Raw genomic sequence first — 17,983 nt, forward strand, 5'->3', positions numbered from 1 at the left:
AAAATGATGTTATTTATTTAATATTGAAATATATACAGTACATTCGTATTTATTCTTGTGTTTATAGAAAAAATTTATAATGCACATTCTTTTTTTGATATGTACTATATGTATAATTATGAACTTTGTGATTTTTTATTATAACTCGTTAGGTTATTAATTATGAGTACAATTATATCAAACTTATAAGATTAATTATATTTAGTAATAAATTAACTCGTAACAAAATGGTAATTAGAGTCATATTAGTAAACTTCTTTATTAGTGGTGAGCATGATTTAATTTGATTTGTTTAAGAATAAACTCATGACCAAACGATTACTTAGAGATTTTTAAAATTTAGAAAGAAACTATAAAAATCTTAAAACAAAATCAAATTAAGGAAGGCCTCGTTTGGGAACAGGCTAATTTATTAATTTTTTGGTTATTTGGCTAAAAAAGTAGGTAAAAAAAACTTATTTGTTTGGGATGACTTTTTGGTTAATTACGAAAAGATGTGCAAAAAGTAGAGAGAAAAGAGAATCTTTGACTTTTTGGTATAAGTTGTTGGCTTTTTGGCTAAAAGGGTAACTTTTTGACTTTTTGACTAAAAAGGTAAGTCCCCAAACGGGGCCGAAGTAATTTTATAATATAGTCGCAATACATTACTCATAACTTACTCGAACATTAAGCAATGTGCTATCATTTCACTAGACTTTACGTACTATTCAATGAGTTTCTACTTACTATTTTATTACACTTCACTTGCTACTCAATTTTGGTTTCACTTATTACTTAACGAGCTTCTACTTACTACTTCAATATACTCCATTATCTACTCAATTTTTGTTTCACTTACTACTCAATTAGCTTCCATATGCTATTTCATTAAAGTTCACTTACTATTCAATGAGACTCTACTTACTACTATTAAACCCTACTTATTACTTAATGAGACTCCACTTATTACAGTTGATACTCTACTTACTACTCCATCAAACTTGACTTATTATCCAATTAAACATTTTTTGTTACTCAATGAGACTCAACTTACTACATAATCAAACTCCTTCACTACTGCTTAAAAAGACACCACTCAATTGGACTTGATTTACTATTCATTTAAATCCCACTTACTACTCATTTAAATCACATTTAGTTCCATCATATTAAATCCTACTTACTATTCAATGAGAGACTCCACTTACTAATCAATTAAATTTCACTTATTACTCAATTAAATATATTGTTTACTACTTAATAAGACACTACTTAATTGGACTTAACTTACGACTCAATGAAACTCTACTTACTATTTAAACTCTATTTATTACTCAATAAGACTTGACCTACTATTCAATTAAACATTACTTACTACTCGCTGACACTTAACTTACTATACTAACTACTCAATTAAATTCATTCATTACTCAATCAAACATGACTTGCTCAATAAGACAGCAATTCATTTGATCTATCCTACTCAATGACACTCGATTTACTATCATATTAAACTTGAATTACTCCTCATATTAAATCATGCTTACTACTCCATTAGACTCGATTTTTTATTCAATGAAATTTCACTTACTATTTAATGAGACTCCACTAGCTTGATAATTAGACTTTCACTTATTATTTAATCAAACATTTGACTACTGACAATTGTTGAGTAGTAAGTAGAATTAGAACGAATAAAATGATTTGACTTATTACTTAATCAAATATCTGACTACTAACAACTAATGATTGATCATTAGAATTAGAACAAATAATAAGTATTATATTTAAGAGTGATAAGTATTGTCAATTTGTCGTAATAAGTGATAAGTACTATCACAATTGATAGTAAGCCAAAGCACCTTCTGCATCATCATCGACAACTTGTGCTCTATGCCCAATCCCAAAATAGCTGTACATGTCCTTTTTGTATGAACCCTATTCTCATAGTCACATGTTTGCTCTACCACACAAGAAGTTATTACTCAACGAGATATTCTAATTTCTACTTACTACTCTATTAGACTTTAGTTAATAGTTTTTGAGTTTTCACTTACTACTCAATCAAACGATGCTTACTACTTAATTAAACATGACTTGTCAATCAATAAGACGCCACTTCAATAGACTTAAGTTAATAGTCAATGAAGTTATGCTAAAATAGAAAACGGTAAATATAAACGTTACCAAACAGGTCCTTAAATAGTAATTACTATTTTGAGGTATTGTAGGTAAAAATAAAAAAAAAAGTAAAATAAAATAAAAAACTATTTTATATTAATGTTTTTAGGGTAAATTACACTGACACCGCATGAGGTTTATGTTTATTATAGTTCCCTCCCTCACCTTTTGGAAATTACATCTCCCCCCTAAGGTTTAAAGTTTCATTACAGATTCCCCCCTCTGCAATTTAATTTTTTTAAATACTAATTTTGGCCTCATTGGGTATATTACATTGACACCCATCATCTTTTAGAAATTACAATCTCCTCCCTAAGGTTTAAAGTAGCATTATCAATTGCCCCCTCGGTTAGTATTGTTGGAAAAAAAAATTCATTGAAAAAAAAATTTGTTAGTAAAATTTTTAAATTTTTGTTTGAAAACCAACGTAAACTCATTTTTTGAATTTATGTTTTTTTCTCAAATTTACAAACTGAAACAACCATTTATAAACAAAAAAAAAAATATCAAATAAGTTTTTATGACAGTTTTTTAAATTTTTGTAAATATAAATTAAAAATTGAAAACGAAATGATTACCAAATAGATCTCAGATGGTAAAAATGTCATAAAATTAACACATAATTAAATAATTTACCAACGTAAGAAATGACTTATCAAAAGATTCTTCGACTATGAATGATTTGATTTTTAGAATTTTTTTAAAAAAATTAAAAATTAAATAGGTTAAGAAATAAAATATAAAAATAATTATCATTTAAGAGTAAAAAATAATTATCAATTTAACTTTTGGGCATGTTATATACATATGTATGGCTGTTTCAATTTAATTTGTAAAAAATTATTTCTAACCACTCGAAAGATAAAAATTATATAAAAATAATATTTATTTTTTATTTCTTATTTCTTAACCAGATTAATTTTTAATTTTTAAAAAAAAATTCTAAAAATCAAATCTTACATAACCTAAGAATCTTTTGATAGGTCATTTCTTACATTGGTAACTTATTTAATTATTTGTTAATTTTGTGACATTTTTACCATCTCAAGCCTGTTTGGTAACTATTTCGTTTTCAGTTTTCAATTTATATTTACAAAAATTTTTAAAAAACTATTATAAAAAATTGTTTGATAATTTTTTGGGTTTATAAATGATTGTCTAAGTTTGCAAATTTGAGAAAAAAACGTAAATTAAAAAAATGAGTTTATGTTGGTTTTTAAACAAAAATTTAAAAATTTTACTAACAAATTTTTTTTTTCAATTTATATTTTTTTCAAATAAATTTTTTTCTAATTAACTTTTTTCAATGAATTTTTTTTCCAACTAATACTAACCGAGGGGGTAATTGGTAATGCTACTTTAAACCTTAGGGAGGGGATTGTAATTTCTAAAATGTGAGGGGTGCCAATGTAATTTACCCAGTGAGGGCAAAATTGGTATTTAAAAAAGTTAAATTATTGAGGGGGGAATCTGTAATGAAACTTTAAACCTCAGGGGGAGATGTAATTTTCAAAAGGTGAATGGGGAACTGTAATAAACATAAACCTCAGGGAGTGTCTGTGTAATTTAACCATGTTTTTAAAATTAAGTTTAAATGACTTACAATTTAAAAATATTTTATTTACAAACTATTTCTTTTTTATTTATTTTTAATATTATATTAAAAATTAATTTTTCACAATAATGACTATTTTAAAAAATTAGTAAATTTTAACAAATTTTAATAAATTAATATTTACATGTCATATTTTACTTCTTACAAATCATAACAAGACAAATATAGAGAGAAAACAGTTAAATATGATAGGTCATTGGTTTTATATATTTAAAATTAATTTAAAATATAAAAGATGACACAATTTTCAAGAATTGAAGGTGACTTATTTAGCAAGTAATATTTTAAATAGTAAATTTATTCATAACAAATAATAAGTGAGTGAATACTAAATAGTAAGTCTGTTTGTAGAAAATGATAAATTAATATCATTTTTTTTTATTTCAAAATTAACCAAAACTACTTTATCTTATGCAAAACTACCTTACTTTTTTTTTTTATCTAGTTTTACTTTTAATTCATCTAATGATTAATATTTATCTTGTTTAAATTTAATAATTTATATTTTTTTATGCACCATACATAAAAATCACTCAGTAGAATTTTCCCCTACCTTTATATACCCCAACTGACTCTATTAAAAACAAAGGGTTGTGAGGTTTAATTGGAATGGTAACAAAAGCAAAAGACAAAAAAACATCAAACCTCAGAGCTAGTTTTGAAGCTTTTGATGAAAGTAAAGAAATTGCTTTTTAAAAAGAGACTACCAAAAACAAAGACCTTAAGCCTACCTATATGGCCCCATTTAACACCTCAAATTAACTTTACACATCAGAAATAGAGTGATTAAAGGACTTCAATGGTCCTACAAACAAGCAGCCACTCATTGCACCCAAGAGGGAATTCATAAAGCATTACAAAATTTCAAGGCTACTAAGCCAAGTAATATTTTCATATATTCAAATGATGAGAAGTTATTCAGTGATTCGGAAATATAGTTAGCTGGTATTTTAATATTGTTGTGATTACGGAAGGAGGTAGAATTCAGAATTTTGTTTTGGAACATGGAGGAACAACAAAATTTGAATCTTCTGCAGTGTATTGTCTACAATGCACCTTATAATGTCCTAAAATAACATCATTTTTAGTGAAGGAAAAGATAAATGAGACACTTTTCTTTTATTTATTTATTTATTTTTAAGTTTAGCCTTAAAGCAACGTAATTTTAAGACACTACAATGTGCACTCTAGACAATGCATTATATGAAATCAAGATTTAAAACAATAGAAAACATAATATTTAGTTGGAATATTTACTAATAAATCTCATCTCATAAACAAGAGCTCCTATTAGTGAAGAGTTTTTTTTTCTATGTGATCCTATTTTTTATTTAGGTAGTGTTTTAGTGGACAATTATATCCTTTTGTTAATATGACGGGTTTGATGTGATTCTCTAATGTGATAGGTATTAATGTGACACTCCAACAATATATCACTCTAAAAAAATTAAAAACTCCTTAGTGCACTTTTTTAAATGTAACAACGTGACAGATATGATGTGACATTTCAAAAATTTTACTCCAAAAAAAATAAAAACTTTGTAGTGTACTTTTCCTAAATGTGACAACGTGACGGGTATAATGTAACACTTCAAAAAAAATAAAAGTTTCTTAATGTACTTTTCTCAAACACGAAAACGTGATGAGTATGATGTGACACTCTAAAAAAAATTAAAAACTCGTTATTGTATTTTTCTCAAATGTGACATGTGACACTCTAATGTGACGAATATGATGTGACACTCTAAAAAAATTAAAAACTCTTTAATGTACTTTTTCTAAATATGACACTCTAACGTGACGAATATAATATAATACTAAAAAAAAAATTAGTGTAACTTTTCTAAATGTGACATTTCAATGTGACAGGTAAATGAATCATTACACATCTAAAATGACTAAATGGGTTACAAAAAAAATATAAGACGTATATAAATTATAAATCTAAAATATAAAACTTATTGATCAATCTCCTTATTTAGTTACTGGCGCATATCCAAAAGACACCGGAAAATATTTCCAAATGAGGGACCATAGACCATAATCTTTACACATGGTGTGATAGTAATGGGTTGGTTTGTAAATTTAATAATGGAGTGCAAGATTAATTTGTGTAAAAATGGTTTTTAGACGTTGACACCTATTTAAATCTGGTGTGCTCTATGATCCTTCTAAAGCACCTCTCTGCCTAGTAGACATTCATACCTGTAATTAGCCACCCTCTAATAAGCCAAAATGCCCACTTCACTTTACACACAGGAGACAGATAGACATTGCGTATGTTTTCATTTTCATTTTCAATTTCATTTTTATTTTTATTTTCTCAAAATTTCAGAAATATACGCCCAAAAAAAAAATTGAAAATATATATTATTTTCATATGTTTTATTTTTATGAAAAAAAAATAATTATTATTATTTTTTTTAATATTTCTTATAAAACAAATTATTTAAAAAAAATCAAAGGTAGTTCATCAGACAATTTTTTCGTATTTAATATATATCTTAACAGCAACTAAGACAACACATTTATATAATCTGCCACAATTGTTTAGTCTCATTTTCCATTATTAGTGTAATAATGCAACCAACATTAGAGAATAATCGAGAGAGAAAAAGCAACAAACAACTAGCATTAGGAGGCAACTTTTTGGACCAAAAGAGTAAATAACTAAACAAAAACATTTCCATTAACTAGAATAGAACCCTAAATCCCAGTCATTTTTCCCTTAGTTATTACTCTACCAGTCCACTCATATACACATACAATATGAAGGTATTCCCGTACATATACAAGTAGTATAAGTTTAGTATACCCCATAACTTGGAATGCCAATCATGCCCCTCATCACATAATAAAGCACCCATTTGGATTTTCATCACTGAACATCTCAAACGAATCTAACGGTTGTCGTGGATAAGAGTCCAAATCAGATGGTGGAGGTTCTGTCTCTGGACCAGGATGCACATAAGCGTATGATTGCGGTGGTGGTGAGGCATAGTACGATGTCGTATAACTGCTTGTAGGATACGATGTATTGTAACTCACAGCGTATTGGTAACCATGATGGCGTGGAGGGCTGAGATTAACTGGAGGCGGGCCAACATAATGATCAGGTGCACCACCACTTGATGGTGGTGCGTAGTATTGAGGTGGGTATTGATACCCGTGGTGGTGATGACGTGGAGAGATGAAACTAACTGGAGGTGGGGGGCCAGCGTGCTGATTTTCCAATCTTGTAGTCGCTGGCCCACCACCACTTGATGGTTTACCTTCAGCCTGATTTTTTTGCTCCTCATTTTTCTTTTTTTTACCATTATTGTCACTACCACCATCACTTTCCTTATCACCATCACTTTCCTTATCACCGCCTTCACTTTCACCTCCTTTTTTGTCGGTCACAGGCAATTGTTTGCCGGCCGATCCGGTTTCCGGTTTCTTCCCCTCAGATTTTGACTCCGCCACTTCACTACCACCTCCGCCGCCATTTTTGGCAGCGCCGTCGTCAAATTTTACTGCACCACCACCACCACCACCACCTTCACTATTTTTAGCTGGACTAGCACCACTTTCACTTGCTTCCACTTTTACTGTCGGTTTCTCCTTCTTAGGACTGCTACGATCGTCACTAGCTTGAGTATTGGTTTCGGGGTCAATCGGTTTTTCCTTGTTCTTTGATTTGTGCGACTTTTTTTCCTTCTTTTCAGCTACTATTTCTGGCCACAACTCGGCATGTTTACCAGACTTTTTCAGTTTCTTGATCAAAGTCGCTGCGTCTACATTGCCATTTACTATGGCTTTTTGTTGCTTGATGTCGACGTCTACAGCATAAACACCTAAACATGGATGAAAAAATCGCTAAGGGAAAAGATGATAACAAATTGAAGTGTTAATTTCACTTTTATCTCATAAACTATTATTATTATTATTATTTTCTGCTATTTTATTAAAACTATCAATTTTGTCTATTTAGCTCTAAAATTTTCTGATTTTTGTTCGTTTTATTGAGTTGGAAACCATTTTACAGTAACCATTTAAACCTAATTTGATGAGCAAAACATAATTTTATATTATGAACAACTTAAATCATATCACCAAAACCCTCATTAAATTGGTTGTGAGGTATACTATTTTTTTGTTTTTTTTTTTTCCACGGTATGATTTAAGTTATTCAAATTCTGAAATAAAATGTTATTCATTAAATTAAACTTCAACTATTATTGAATTGTAAAATCATCATCAGTTGAATCACATGCATGAAATTAAAAATTTAGATAATAAATAGATGAAAATAATAATTCATGCATGAAATACCAAAAAAAGCAACAAAAAAAAAGAAAAAAAAAATCTTAAATTGAAGTGAATAAAACCCGGATGAGGAAGAAAATTACCATGAACGCCAAGAAGCACTTTTTTTACTTTCCTTTTGCAACCTTCGCAGTGGACGGAGACTTTGAGGACCGATGTCTGAGAAAAAAATGAGCAGAGAAGAGGTTAATAAAAAGAAAAATAGAGAGAGAGAGAGATGTGTTGAGGTTGAAGATTGTGGAGTACAGAAAGTAAATGGTTAATATACCTTGTATGTGAGGGGGTCTAAGGATTCTCCTTGACCTGGTAGTGTTGCCATTAGAAAGATTTCCTTGTGATTTCAAAGAAGAAGAAGAAGTGGAGGAGGAGGAGGAGGAGGAGCAGAGATAGAAGGGAAAGAGGAAAGAGGAAAGAGGAAATAGGAAATAGGAAAGAGGAAAGTGGGAAGGGGAAGAAAAAGCAGGGAGTGGGGAAGTGTTAAAAGTAGTGCAGTGGTGGAACAATCCAGAGACATCTGACACTATCATTTTTAGTTTATTAAGGTCAAGTTTGGCTACAAAGAAAAAAGTGTACTTATTTCATCTTTTTATTTTTTTTAGGTCACATTAATCAACATCTCCTCTCTATTTTTTCTACACATAATACAAAAAAAGTCAAAAAGTACACTTATTTAGTCTTCCCAAACTAAGCCTAATTTGAAAGTTGCTAAATTTCTGAAGTTGTTAAATTTAGAAGAATTTAACTACTTTTAAATTAATTAATTAATAAATTAAAATGATTCTAAACTTTAGAAGAATTTAACTACATTCAAATTAATAAATTAAAATGATTCTAAATTTAGTAACTTTCAAATTAATAAACTAAAATGATAAGTGTTAAATGCCTTTAGGAATAAAAATTCTCAAAATTTAGTAACTTTTAAATTAATAAACTAAAATGATAGGTGTCAAAAGTCTCTACATTTTATTTGTCGAGAATACACACTGTTAAAATGTTAAAAGGGTGTAATATCTATATATGGTACCTAAATTATGACATTTATGATATTAATAATCATAAATGATATTACTAAATCATTTTTAATTATAATTAAAAAAACATAATGAGTCATAATTAAACACCATATAAAATATATCCAAAGACTTTTTTGATCATAACGAAAATAATAGGTCATAATCATCATCTTCATAATGAGTTGTAACTAGCACTATAATAAATAACCAAGTTATAACTAACATAACAATAAATCATAACCATAACCAAAAAATTACGAATATTGTAACTGAAATATATGGTTCATACCTTATTTTGGGGTGTGTATTATATAATTTTTTATTTATTTATGCAAAAATCATATAGAATGATGGACAGACATTTGCAAATATAAAATTTATACAAAAATTTACATTCAAAATGATGTGTCCATGACATTTTGATAATTACAAGGACAACGGTAGGTTTTTCTTTTATTGAAAATGAAATGGCCACACGAGTATAAAAATTTTGTACAAACCTTTTATTTGTATACCATAAATCTATAATGATATATAAATAACATTTTTTAATTATGAATTTATATAAATGGCCTTTTGATTTTTAATAAAAAAAGATCAAATAAATTATTTCAATTTTTCTACGTGCACAAATTTTAACTACCAAACTAAACATAATCTTCTTATAACTACTGTTTGGATTTTTAGTTGCCCAATTTAATGTAACATTTTTTTTATATTTGTAATTACTCTCCATATCAATTGACAAAAAATCAGACACAATTCTTATATTAAATGAAACATACATATTTGACAGAAGCCACCTCATATGACATAATTATATTTAATTTTATAATTGAATTCTAAGGGCTTAAAATTTTTCATTATGTTAATATAGTTTTAGACTTTCAATTTTATGTTTAAATAAAGTTAAAAGTCTGTTCGGTTGCATTAAACATGCATTGATCTTTTGCTTTTTCATTTTTATTCTTTTTTTTTTTTTAATAAAAAGGGTGCTCAAAACATTAAAAAAGTTCAGAGCACAAAGTTTTGGGGGTATGAAGTCCTCATCACGTAATATACTACCAGAGGAAAAATAGAAGATTAATCAAATATAATAAAATCATCTGTAAATTAGTATCTCAGCATTTTTCCCAATGTTTCACTGTTGTCCTTCCACTTTCAATTATAACAATCAACTCTTACAATTATAACAATCAACTCCTATGGTTTAAATCAAGTTACAATTTCACTTTTCCATCCATCTATTGTTAATAAAGTTAACGAAATTTGTCATTTAAAATATGTCATTTAAAATATGTGATATTTTCATCACCTCATTAGCCCCTTTCACTTTTAGTAAAATCTCACTTTAATCCTTACACTTTTACCAAAGTATCACTTTAGTCCCCCCAACTTTATTAACAATAGTTGACAGAAGGGTAAAATTGAAACTTTACACTGTTACAATTGAAAGTAAAAGGACAAAGTAAAATTTTGATAAAAATGTAAGGATATACATATAATTTATCCTAAAATCATTTTGTGTACTTTGGTTTACCATTTTATATGTGTTCTGTTGCATCTGTGATAGACATTCTTAATTCTTGTTACACCTAACTAGTTAGGAGATACTTGTAATATGCACAAAAAAAATTTAAATTCACAAAATTCAATCACAGAAGAGTCAAAAATCTCAATATAGTGCGTTTAGAACTTTCAACCTCATATGGCCCAAAAAAATCATTACAAAGATAATGAAAATTATTTTCTACATCTATAATAAGGTTTATCATCATTTGAGAGTCGGTTTCCACATCCAACTCGTTAACATCCTACTAAAAGTTTTTAAAGATTATATCAAGAAAATTAAGAATTAAAGAACCAAAACTTTGTTGTTAAACACATATCATAATTAGGTTGGCACATGCCTTAAACAAATTCTAGTAAATCCCAAAACTCTTCACAAAAAAAAAAAAAAAAAAAAAAAAAAATTAGCTTCAAGTTTTACACCCAATTTCATACCTTACCACCCTTACAATAGATCAAAATACAGCAAAGTCGCACAACCACTGATGATACAGTTTGTCCCAGTGAATGGATCGAACTGATCCAAGCTCTTCAAGCCCAGGTCTAAATGATCAAGCCCACCGGATAACCTGCAAACAAATTCAACGGGGAACGGGGTAGTCCCCCAGTGAACCCTCCGACGAGGAAGAGAAGTAGAGTGTAGAGGGAGAGATTAGAGATAGAAAAACTTAACCTTCTTCTTATCTTCAACGTTTGCTTATATCCTTTGATAATCATTTCGATGTCCCTTCCGACCTGCCCTCATCGCCGAAAGTCTATGCTGTAGCTTACCTTGTTTAGGGTAAGGGGGCTCTGTTCCGACAGAGAGGTGTTGTCGTAATAAATGTTGTGATGGGCTGCATTAATGCTGATGTGCAGTGGCAATAACTTTGCAGATCTTTGTCTGCTGATGTGGGTCATCCTTCACCTGCCGTGTGTCTGAATGTCATTGGTTCTTTATGCCATGTTAGATTCCAGCTGTCCTGGACCTCACCAGCTAGGTTATGCATTGGGCTCCAAGTGATGAGCTTGGATTGTTCATAATGATTCGTGGGCTTATACACGTCAGTAGTCTCCCATTCCCGAGTGCAACTTTAGTCCAACGAAGGGAATATTAATGAAGTAGATGAGAGTGCTAGGGATCGGCAGGATGGAGGTCGACCGGCAGGGGTGACCGAGGGGGTGAACCGACCGAGAGGTGGTCCGACCGTGCAGGGCGACCAAGTGGAAGGGCCGATCACAGGGAGGACCAACCGCAAAGGTTGGCCGAGAAGGAGGGTCGAATACGAGGAGGGTCGACCGCGAGGGGGGCCGACCGCAGAGGTTGGCCGAGTGGGAGGGTCGACCACAAGGAGGGCCGACCGCGAGAGGGCCGACCGCGGAGGTTGGCCGAGTGGGAGGGTCGACCGCGAGGAGGTCCGACCGCGAAGGGTGAGGTGGAGGGGCATAGGGCTCGAGAGGCGGCGTGTCACGTGGTGATTTGAAGTGGAAAAGACAGGGTGAGGGGAGGAGTTAGTGGATCGTGGTCGTACACGTGGCAACATCCTGCCGGGGGGGGAGATTAGGCGCTAGATTAGAAATGACACGATAGGTCATTATGGGTGTTGAAAAGACAGTTTTGGCGGATGATTTGAAAAGTTTTCAAACTGGCGAGAATTAATTAGGATCCTTAGAATACGGGCAAACCATGGGCTTTTGGCATCATTCGATTCACCTATTTGTTTACAAAAAATCAAAACATTCCAAGTGTTAATTCCTTTGTTGCTCACAATACACCTCTGCAACACTTTTTCAATTTCCTTGCACCTGCATCCGAAGCGATTCGCAAACATACCATAGAGATGGCCCAAGAAGAAACTGCGAATGTCAGGCTGGATCCACTTGGTGATGATGATGCAGTGGAGTTGGCGCAGCAATATAGGATGGAGAGGGGAGGGGAGTCGGTGGTATGATCCCATGGTTCCACCATGATAGCAGCGCCGAAGCCAATCAGCCAGGCAGAGCCAGATCACTGGCATACAAAGGCAGATAGATCAACGGTTAGTGCAACGGATTTGGAGGCTATGCGAGAAAAATACCAGGTGCCTGCTAAAATAGAGTTATTGTTGCCGACGTCGACGGAGAGGCCATCTAACGCCAGGCCAGGGGAGTTTGCCCTTTATGAGGAAGCATTGAAAGGAGGACTTAGGCTGCCCCTGCCGCAAGTGGTAGTAGATGTCCTGAATCGTTTGGAGGTAGCGTCGGGCCAACTAATGCCCAATGCGTGGAAGATCTTACTGGCCTGTGCAAGCGCGTGGCCGAAGGCGAACGAAGGGGCGGCCATGACAGTGGACGAATTCTTCGCATGTTACAAGGCGTCAGGGCAGCAAGAGACTTGGGTCACTCTGCAGGCAGCAGCAGGGAAAGGGCTGGTGGCGGGGTTGCCGTCATCGATCAAGGGGTGGAGACCACGGTGGTTCTATGTGTCTGCCAGTGGAGGGGTTGGAGTGCGCACCATTTGGAAAGTGCCCACCAAGTCTGTGGAGCTAAAGCTGGGGGCAGCAGCAGAGGAGAGGGTGAAGAGGGTAAAGGAATGGAGGGAGAAGGAAGGGGTCAGGTGGAACGAGCTCGTTCAGCCGTCGGCTTTGTTTGAGGCGGGGTTAGGTCCATAGCCGAGCGGTGGGGACCTCGACCGAGCAGAGTTGGAGGCTAGGAGGAAGGCTCAAGAGGCGGAGGATCAGACCATCCTTGCCAAAGCTCAAAAATTCAAAGAATCTCAGGAAGACCGACAGCCAAGGCCGGTTGCAAGGGAGCGGATCCGTCCTCGCCCCAAACCCTTGGGGGGGAAAAACTTAGGTGAATTTGTACCACGACCGCCCCCAACAGATCCTTTGAATGAGAGGTCTTTGAAGGAGATGGAGGTGTTGGGCGTAGTGAAGAAAAAGAGGAGAGTGAGGAGGAGTGATGAAGAAGAGCCTGCCCAGAAGAGGAAGAGGAAAGTGAGGGCAGAAGAGACCAGTATGGCGAAGGGGGCAGAGGGAGGGGAAGTGAAGGAGACCTCAGGAAGATTAATCGCCCCAGAAGTGGTGGACATTGCCTCAGAGGGTATGGAAGTCGTTCCAATAGTGGCGGCGATCGCCGCGGGGGTCGCGAGGGTCGCCCCTAAAGTGCAAGTAGAAGGTGGGGCGACTGGCCCTGAGCCAAGGAGGGAAGAACAACCCCAGGGGGCTCCTGCACCCCAAGGAGGGGGAGTCAGTCTGACTACTGCGATCTACCATGCTCGTGCGGTGGCTGGGCGGCTGGAGGGAGAAGAAGGCCCAGCCAGGGCAGGGGCAGACCGCCTTGTGGGGATCGTAGAAGAGGCAGCCTTGCGCTCAGCTGCCAGATTCAATGAGGCTGAACTGCTGAGGGGGTTATGCTCCGCTCAAATGGAGGTAACCACCTTAGCAGGGGCTCTGCTGAGGAAGGCTGGGGCTGCAAAGCTCCAGGCAGATGGGGCCAAGGCTCAACTTGCAAGGTTGAAGAAGGAGAGCGCAAACTGGGAGAGTGCCCACGCTGAACTGCAAACGGTCAAGGTGGAGCTGGAGAACACACGCCGCCAGGTTGTGTCGCTTGAGTTCCAACTGGCTGGCGAACAGAAGAGGTTGGAAGAGGCCGAAAAAGCCTGAGCGGTCACGGTCGAACGGCACAAAGAGGCATGAGCAGTAATGAAGAGCTGGTCAGATAGAAGGATGAGGCAGACGTGAAGATTAGCGATCTGCAGGAGGAGCTGGAGGGCGAGCGTGCAAAGGCACTGGAAGAGAGGGAGAGCCTTCGGAAGGAATTGGAGGCAGAGAGAGCCAAGGCACCTGCCGAAAGGGCGTCCCTGAAGAAGGAGTGGAAGGAAGAGAAGGCTAAGGCAGCCTTTGAAACGGCGACCCTGCAGAAGGAGCTGGACGAAGAGAGGGCGAAGGCAGCCTCTGAAAGGGCGGCTTACCCTGATCTGTATGTGGCAGCAGTGGATCAATTCTAGGGGCCTGCTGAGTTTCAGATGGCAGTGGATGCCGCAGTCGCCAGCAGTTTGGCGAGGGAGGAGTCTAGGGGGGTGGGCCCATCGAGGACGACCGTTGGGGACAGAATTGAAGCGGAAGTGATTGAGAGCTTTCAACAGTCAGACTTCTATAAACACGAAATGGCTGAGTTCTGGGATAGTGGCTGGAAAATGTTCAAACGTAGGGCTGAAGAACTATTCCCAGACTTAGACCTCAGTAGTGTAACAATTGGTGAAGATGATGTGGCCTAGACCCCCTGGATGAGGGTATTGAAGAAGAAGACCTTGTCTCCAGTGAGGAGGAATGAGTGAAGTGAAAAAAGTTTGTACTTAAGAGAGTTTTTTTTTTTTTTTTTTTGAATGGCTGTAATGAACTCATGTACAAATTTCTGAATAAATAAAATTGCAATTATGTTTTCGTTTGATTGTCTGTGCTTGTACAGCTGAAATGAATGAGGTGTATAACTCATTGTGAAGTGCAAAGTGAAATTAAACTTGTAATAAGAACTAAATGTAAGAACTCCTCAGTGTAGAGTGAAGTTGAAGTTGTAATAAAAACTCAATGCAGAGTGAAGTTAAGAACTCCTCAATGCAGAGTAAAATTAAACTTGTAATAAAGACTCAATGCAGAGTAAAGTTAAGAACTCCTCAATGCAGAGTGAAATTGAACTTGTAATAAAGACTCAATGCAAAGTGAAATTTAAAATGTAATAAAATTATAATTTTGTGTTTGCCACACTGTTGAAGTAGATTAGTGGTTTATTTGAGTGAGGCTTGACTTGTAAGGGAACACGCTGACTTGTAAGAGTTTGATTGAGAAGAAAATGACCTGATTTGTAAAGAAAACGTGTAAGAAGGTCTTTGGAATTTAACTAAGCAAAGAGTGGTGTAAAGACTTGGACCTAGAATTGTGACTAAGTGTGTCTACTAATTCCACAAGTATGAAGATTGCATAGATGGCTTTGACCGAGCCTTGCACCGGTGCTTAGTTGGGGCTTAAGCTATGATGCACTGAAGTCGTAAGGAACTCAGTCTGATCCTGAAATTGTGGCGCTTGGTCCGGCTGAGACTTGTTATGCTTAGGCTGGCAGAGGCTTGGTCTGGCCGAGTGCTTCATGCTCAGTCTAGCTGAGGCTTTTTGATACTCAGTCTGGCTGAGGCTTCATGATGCTCAGTCTGGCTGAGGCTTTTTGATGCTCAGTTTGGCTGAGGCTTCATGATGCTCAGTCTGGCTGAGGCTTTTTAGTGCTCAGTCTGGCTGAGGCTTGTTGATGCTCAGTCTGGCTGAGGCTTTTCATGAGTGCTACAATCAAAACGTCATTGAGACATACAGATAGCTGAGATATATAATTGATGGCAGAGGAAGTGTAACCCAATTAATTAAAAAGTTACATTGCGTAAAGAGATATCAAGAATGCGTAAATTTGCCGGAAAGAAAATACAATAACTGAGCGATACAAAAGTAGGAGCTTATTGAAAGTAACGTTTCAGGTGTTCGGCGTTCCATGGGTGGGGGAGGTCTCGACCTTCCATGTCCTGAAGTCGGTAGGTGCCCGAACGTGGTCTGGCTTTCACAATGTAAGGTCCACCCCATTTGGCTGCCAGTTTACCCTCAGTCGGATTTTTGGTAGCAAGAGTTGCTTCTCTCAAGACAAGGTCCCCTACAGCGAACTCCCTTGGTCGGACTTTCCGGTTGTAGTGTGTTCTCATTTTTTGTTGGTATGAGGCCAGTCTGACCTCGGTGGTCTCTCTAAGTTCTTCGATTAGGTCCAGGTCTGCCCGACGGAGCTCTTCGGCTTGTGCTGGATCCGGATGTAAAACCCTGGGAGTAGGCAGACCGACTTCTACTGGAATAACCGCCTCAGCGCCGTATGTTAAGCGGAAAGGGGTTTCCCCAGCGAGAGTCCGAGCTGTAGTTCGGTAAGCCCAGAATACATTCGATAGTTCCTCAGCCCAAAGTCCCTTAGCAACTTCGAGCTTAGTTTTGATGATCTTCAGAAGAGAATGGTTGGTGACCTCGACTTGGCCATTGGCCTGGGGATGACCGGGGGAAGAGAAACATGGTTGAATCTGGAGGTCGACACAGAACTTCCTGTACTTGGCGTTGTCAAATTGTTTGCCGTTGTCGGAGACGATGGCCTAAGGGATGCCAAATCTACAAACGACCGACTGCCAGATGAACTTGGTTGTATTCCGCTCGGTAATGGTGGCAAGGGGTTCTGTCTCTACCCACTTGGTGAAGTAATCAATGGCGATGATCGCGAACTTGGTCTGACCTCGGCCGGTGGGAAGTGGACCGACCAAGTCGATCCCCCATTTGGCAAACGGATAAGGGCTGCAAAGTGTGATCAACTCTATAGGAGGAGCATGGGGGATGTTGGCAAAATGTTAACACTTATCACATTTGAGCACGAAATCAGTCGCATCTTGATTGAGAGTTGGCCAGAAATAACCAGTACGAAGTATTTTGTGGGCCAGAGACCTGCCGCCCGAATGATTGCCACAAATTCCCTCATGGATTTCCCGCATTACATAGATTGCTTGAGCCGAATTGAGGCATCACAGGTATGAACGTGAAAAACCACGTTTGTATAAGACGCCACTGACCAGGATGTAACTGGACAACCGGGCCCTGACTTTGGCGGCCTGTTGTTGGTCATCTGGGAGTTCCCCCGTTCTCAAAAATAAGAAGATGTCGGAGGCCCAAGGGATGGGTTCGTTTTGGAGGAACTACACTTCTTGTAAGTCGGGTGAGATGGCCGGGTGGGCTAGGTATTCGAGGCGGACACCGTGGCTGAGGTCGGACTGGTCTGCAGAGGCCAACTGAGCCATCTCGTCTGCCTTGGAGTTTTCCGCCCGAGGTATGTGCTTGATGTGGAAGGTATTGAATAGGCGAATAAGGGGGAGGGCCATATCCTTGTAAGCCCGCATTGTGTCCTCCTTGGCATCGAATTCCCCCGTAATCTGGCCGACAATGAGTTGGGAGTCGCTGAACACCCGGATGTGGCTAACTCCAATGTCCTTGGCGAGGCGGAGTCCTGCTATCAATGCCTCATATTCGGCCTTATTGTTACTGGCATTAAACAAGAAACAGAGAGCACATTTGAAATAGCCGCCCTCAGGGGCGATGAAAATGAGGCCAGCCCCACTACCTTCCCTGCGGGATGATCCGTCCACGTTGAGAGTCCATGAATACGGGTCTTCTGGCTCAGTAAGGGTTGGTGGTAGTGGGGGCGCAGCGGTTGGGGTAGGATTAGTGAATTCTAGGATGCAATCCGCGACAGCCTGTCCCTTAATTGCTGTTCGAGACCGATAGGAGATGTCAAACTG

The 17,983-nt window shown here is 36.8% G+C and overlaps 1 protein-coding gene across 1 annotated transcript; it reads right to left on the reverse strand.

Annotated features, from left to right (window-relative positions):
* Nucleotides 1-6,438: 6,438 nt before the first annotated feature.
* LOC114314087 (heavy metal-associated isoprenylated plant protein 35) lies at nucleotides 6,439-8,625 on the reverse strand. Its single transcript, XM_028260528.2, has 3 exons — nucleotides 8,352-8,625; nucleotides 8,167-8,242; nucleotides 6,439-7,611 (listed from the first exon to the last, which is right to left on the reverse strand). The coding sequence occupies exons 1-3, from the start codon at nucleotides 8,400-8,402 to the stop codon at nucleotides 6,623-6,625; spliced, it is 1,116 nt and encodes a 371-aa protein (XP_028116329.2). The 5' UTR covers nucleotides 8,403-8,625; the 3' UTR covers nucleotides 6,439-6,622.
* Between the last annotated feature and the right edge of the window lie 9,358 nt (nucleotides 8,626-17,983).

This window comes from Camellia sinensis, chromosome 2, assembly GCF_055761805.1.
Source record: "Camellia sinensis isolate YWXY chromosome 2, ASM5576180v1, whole genome shotgun sequence".
Lineage (NCBI taxonomy): Eukaryota > Viridiplantae > Streptophyta > Magnoliopsida > Ericales > Theaceae > Camellia > Camellia sinensis.

Excerpts from the sequence above, each read along its gene's own strand:
- LOC114314087 (XM_028260528.2), bottom strand. The coding sequence starts at position 8,402 with ATGGCAACACTACCAGGTCAAGGAGAATCCTTAGACCCCCTCACATAC. Across the intron at positions 8,243-8,351 it reads TAGACCCCCTCACATACAAG|ACATCGGTCCTCAAAGTCTC; the intron begins GTATATTAACCA and ends TTTTTTTCTCAG. Across the intron at positions 7,612-8,166 it reads AGTGCTTCTTGGCGTTCATG|GTGTTTATGCTGTAGACGTC; the intron begins GTAATTTTCTTC and ends ATCCATGTTTAG.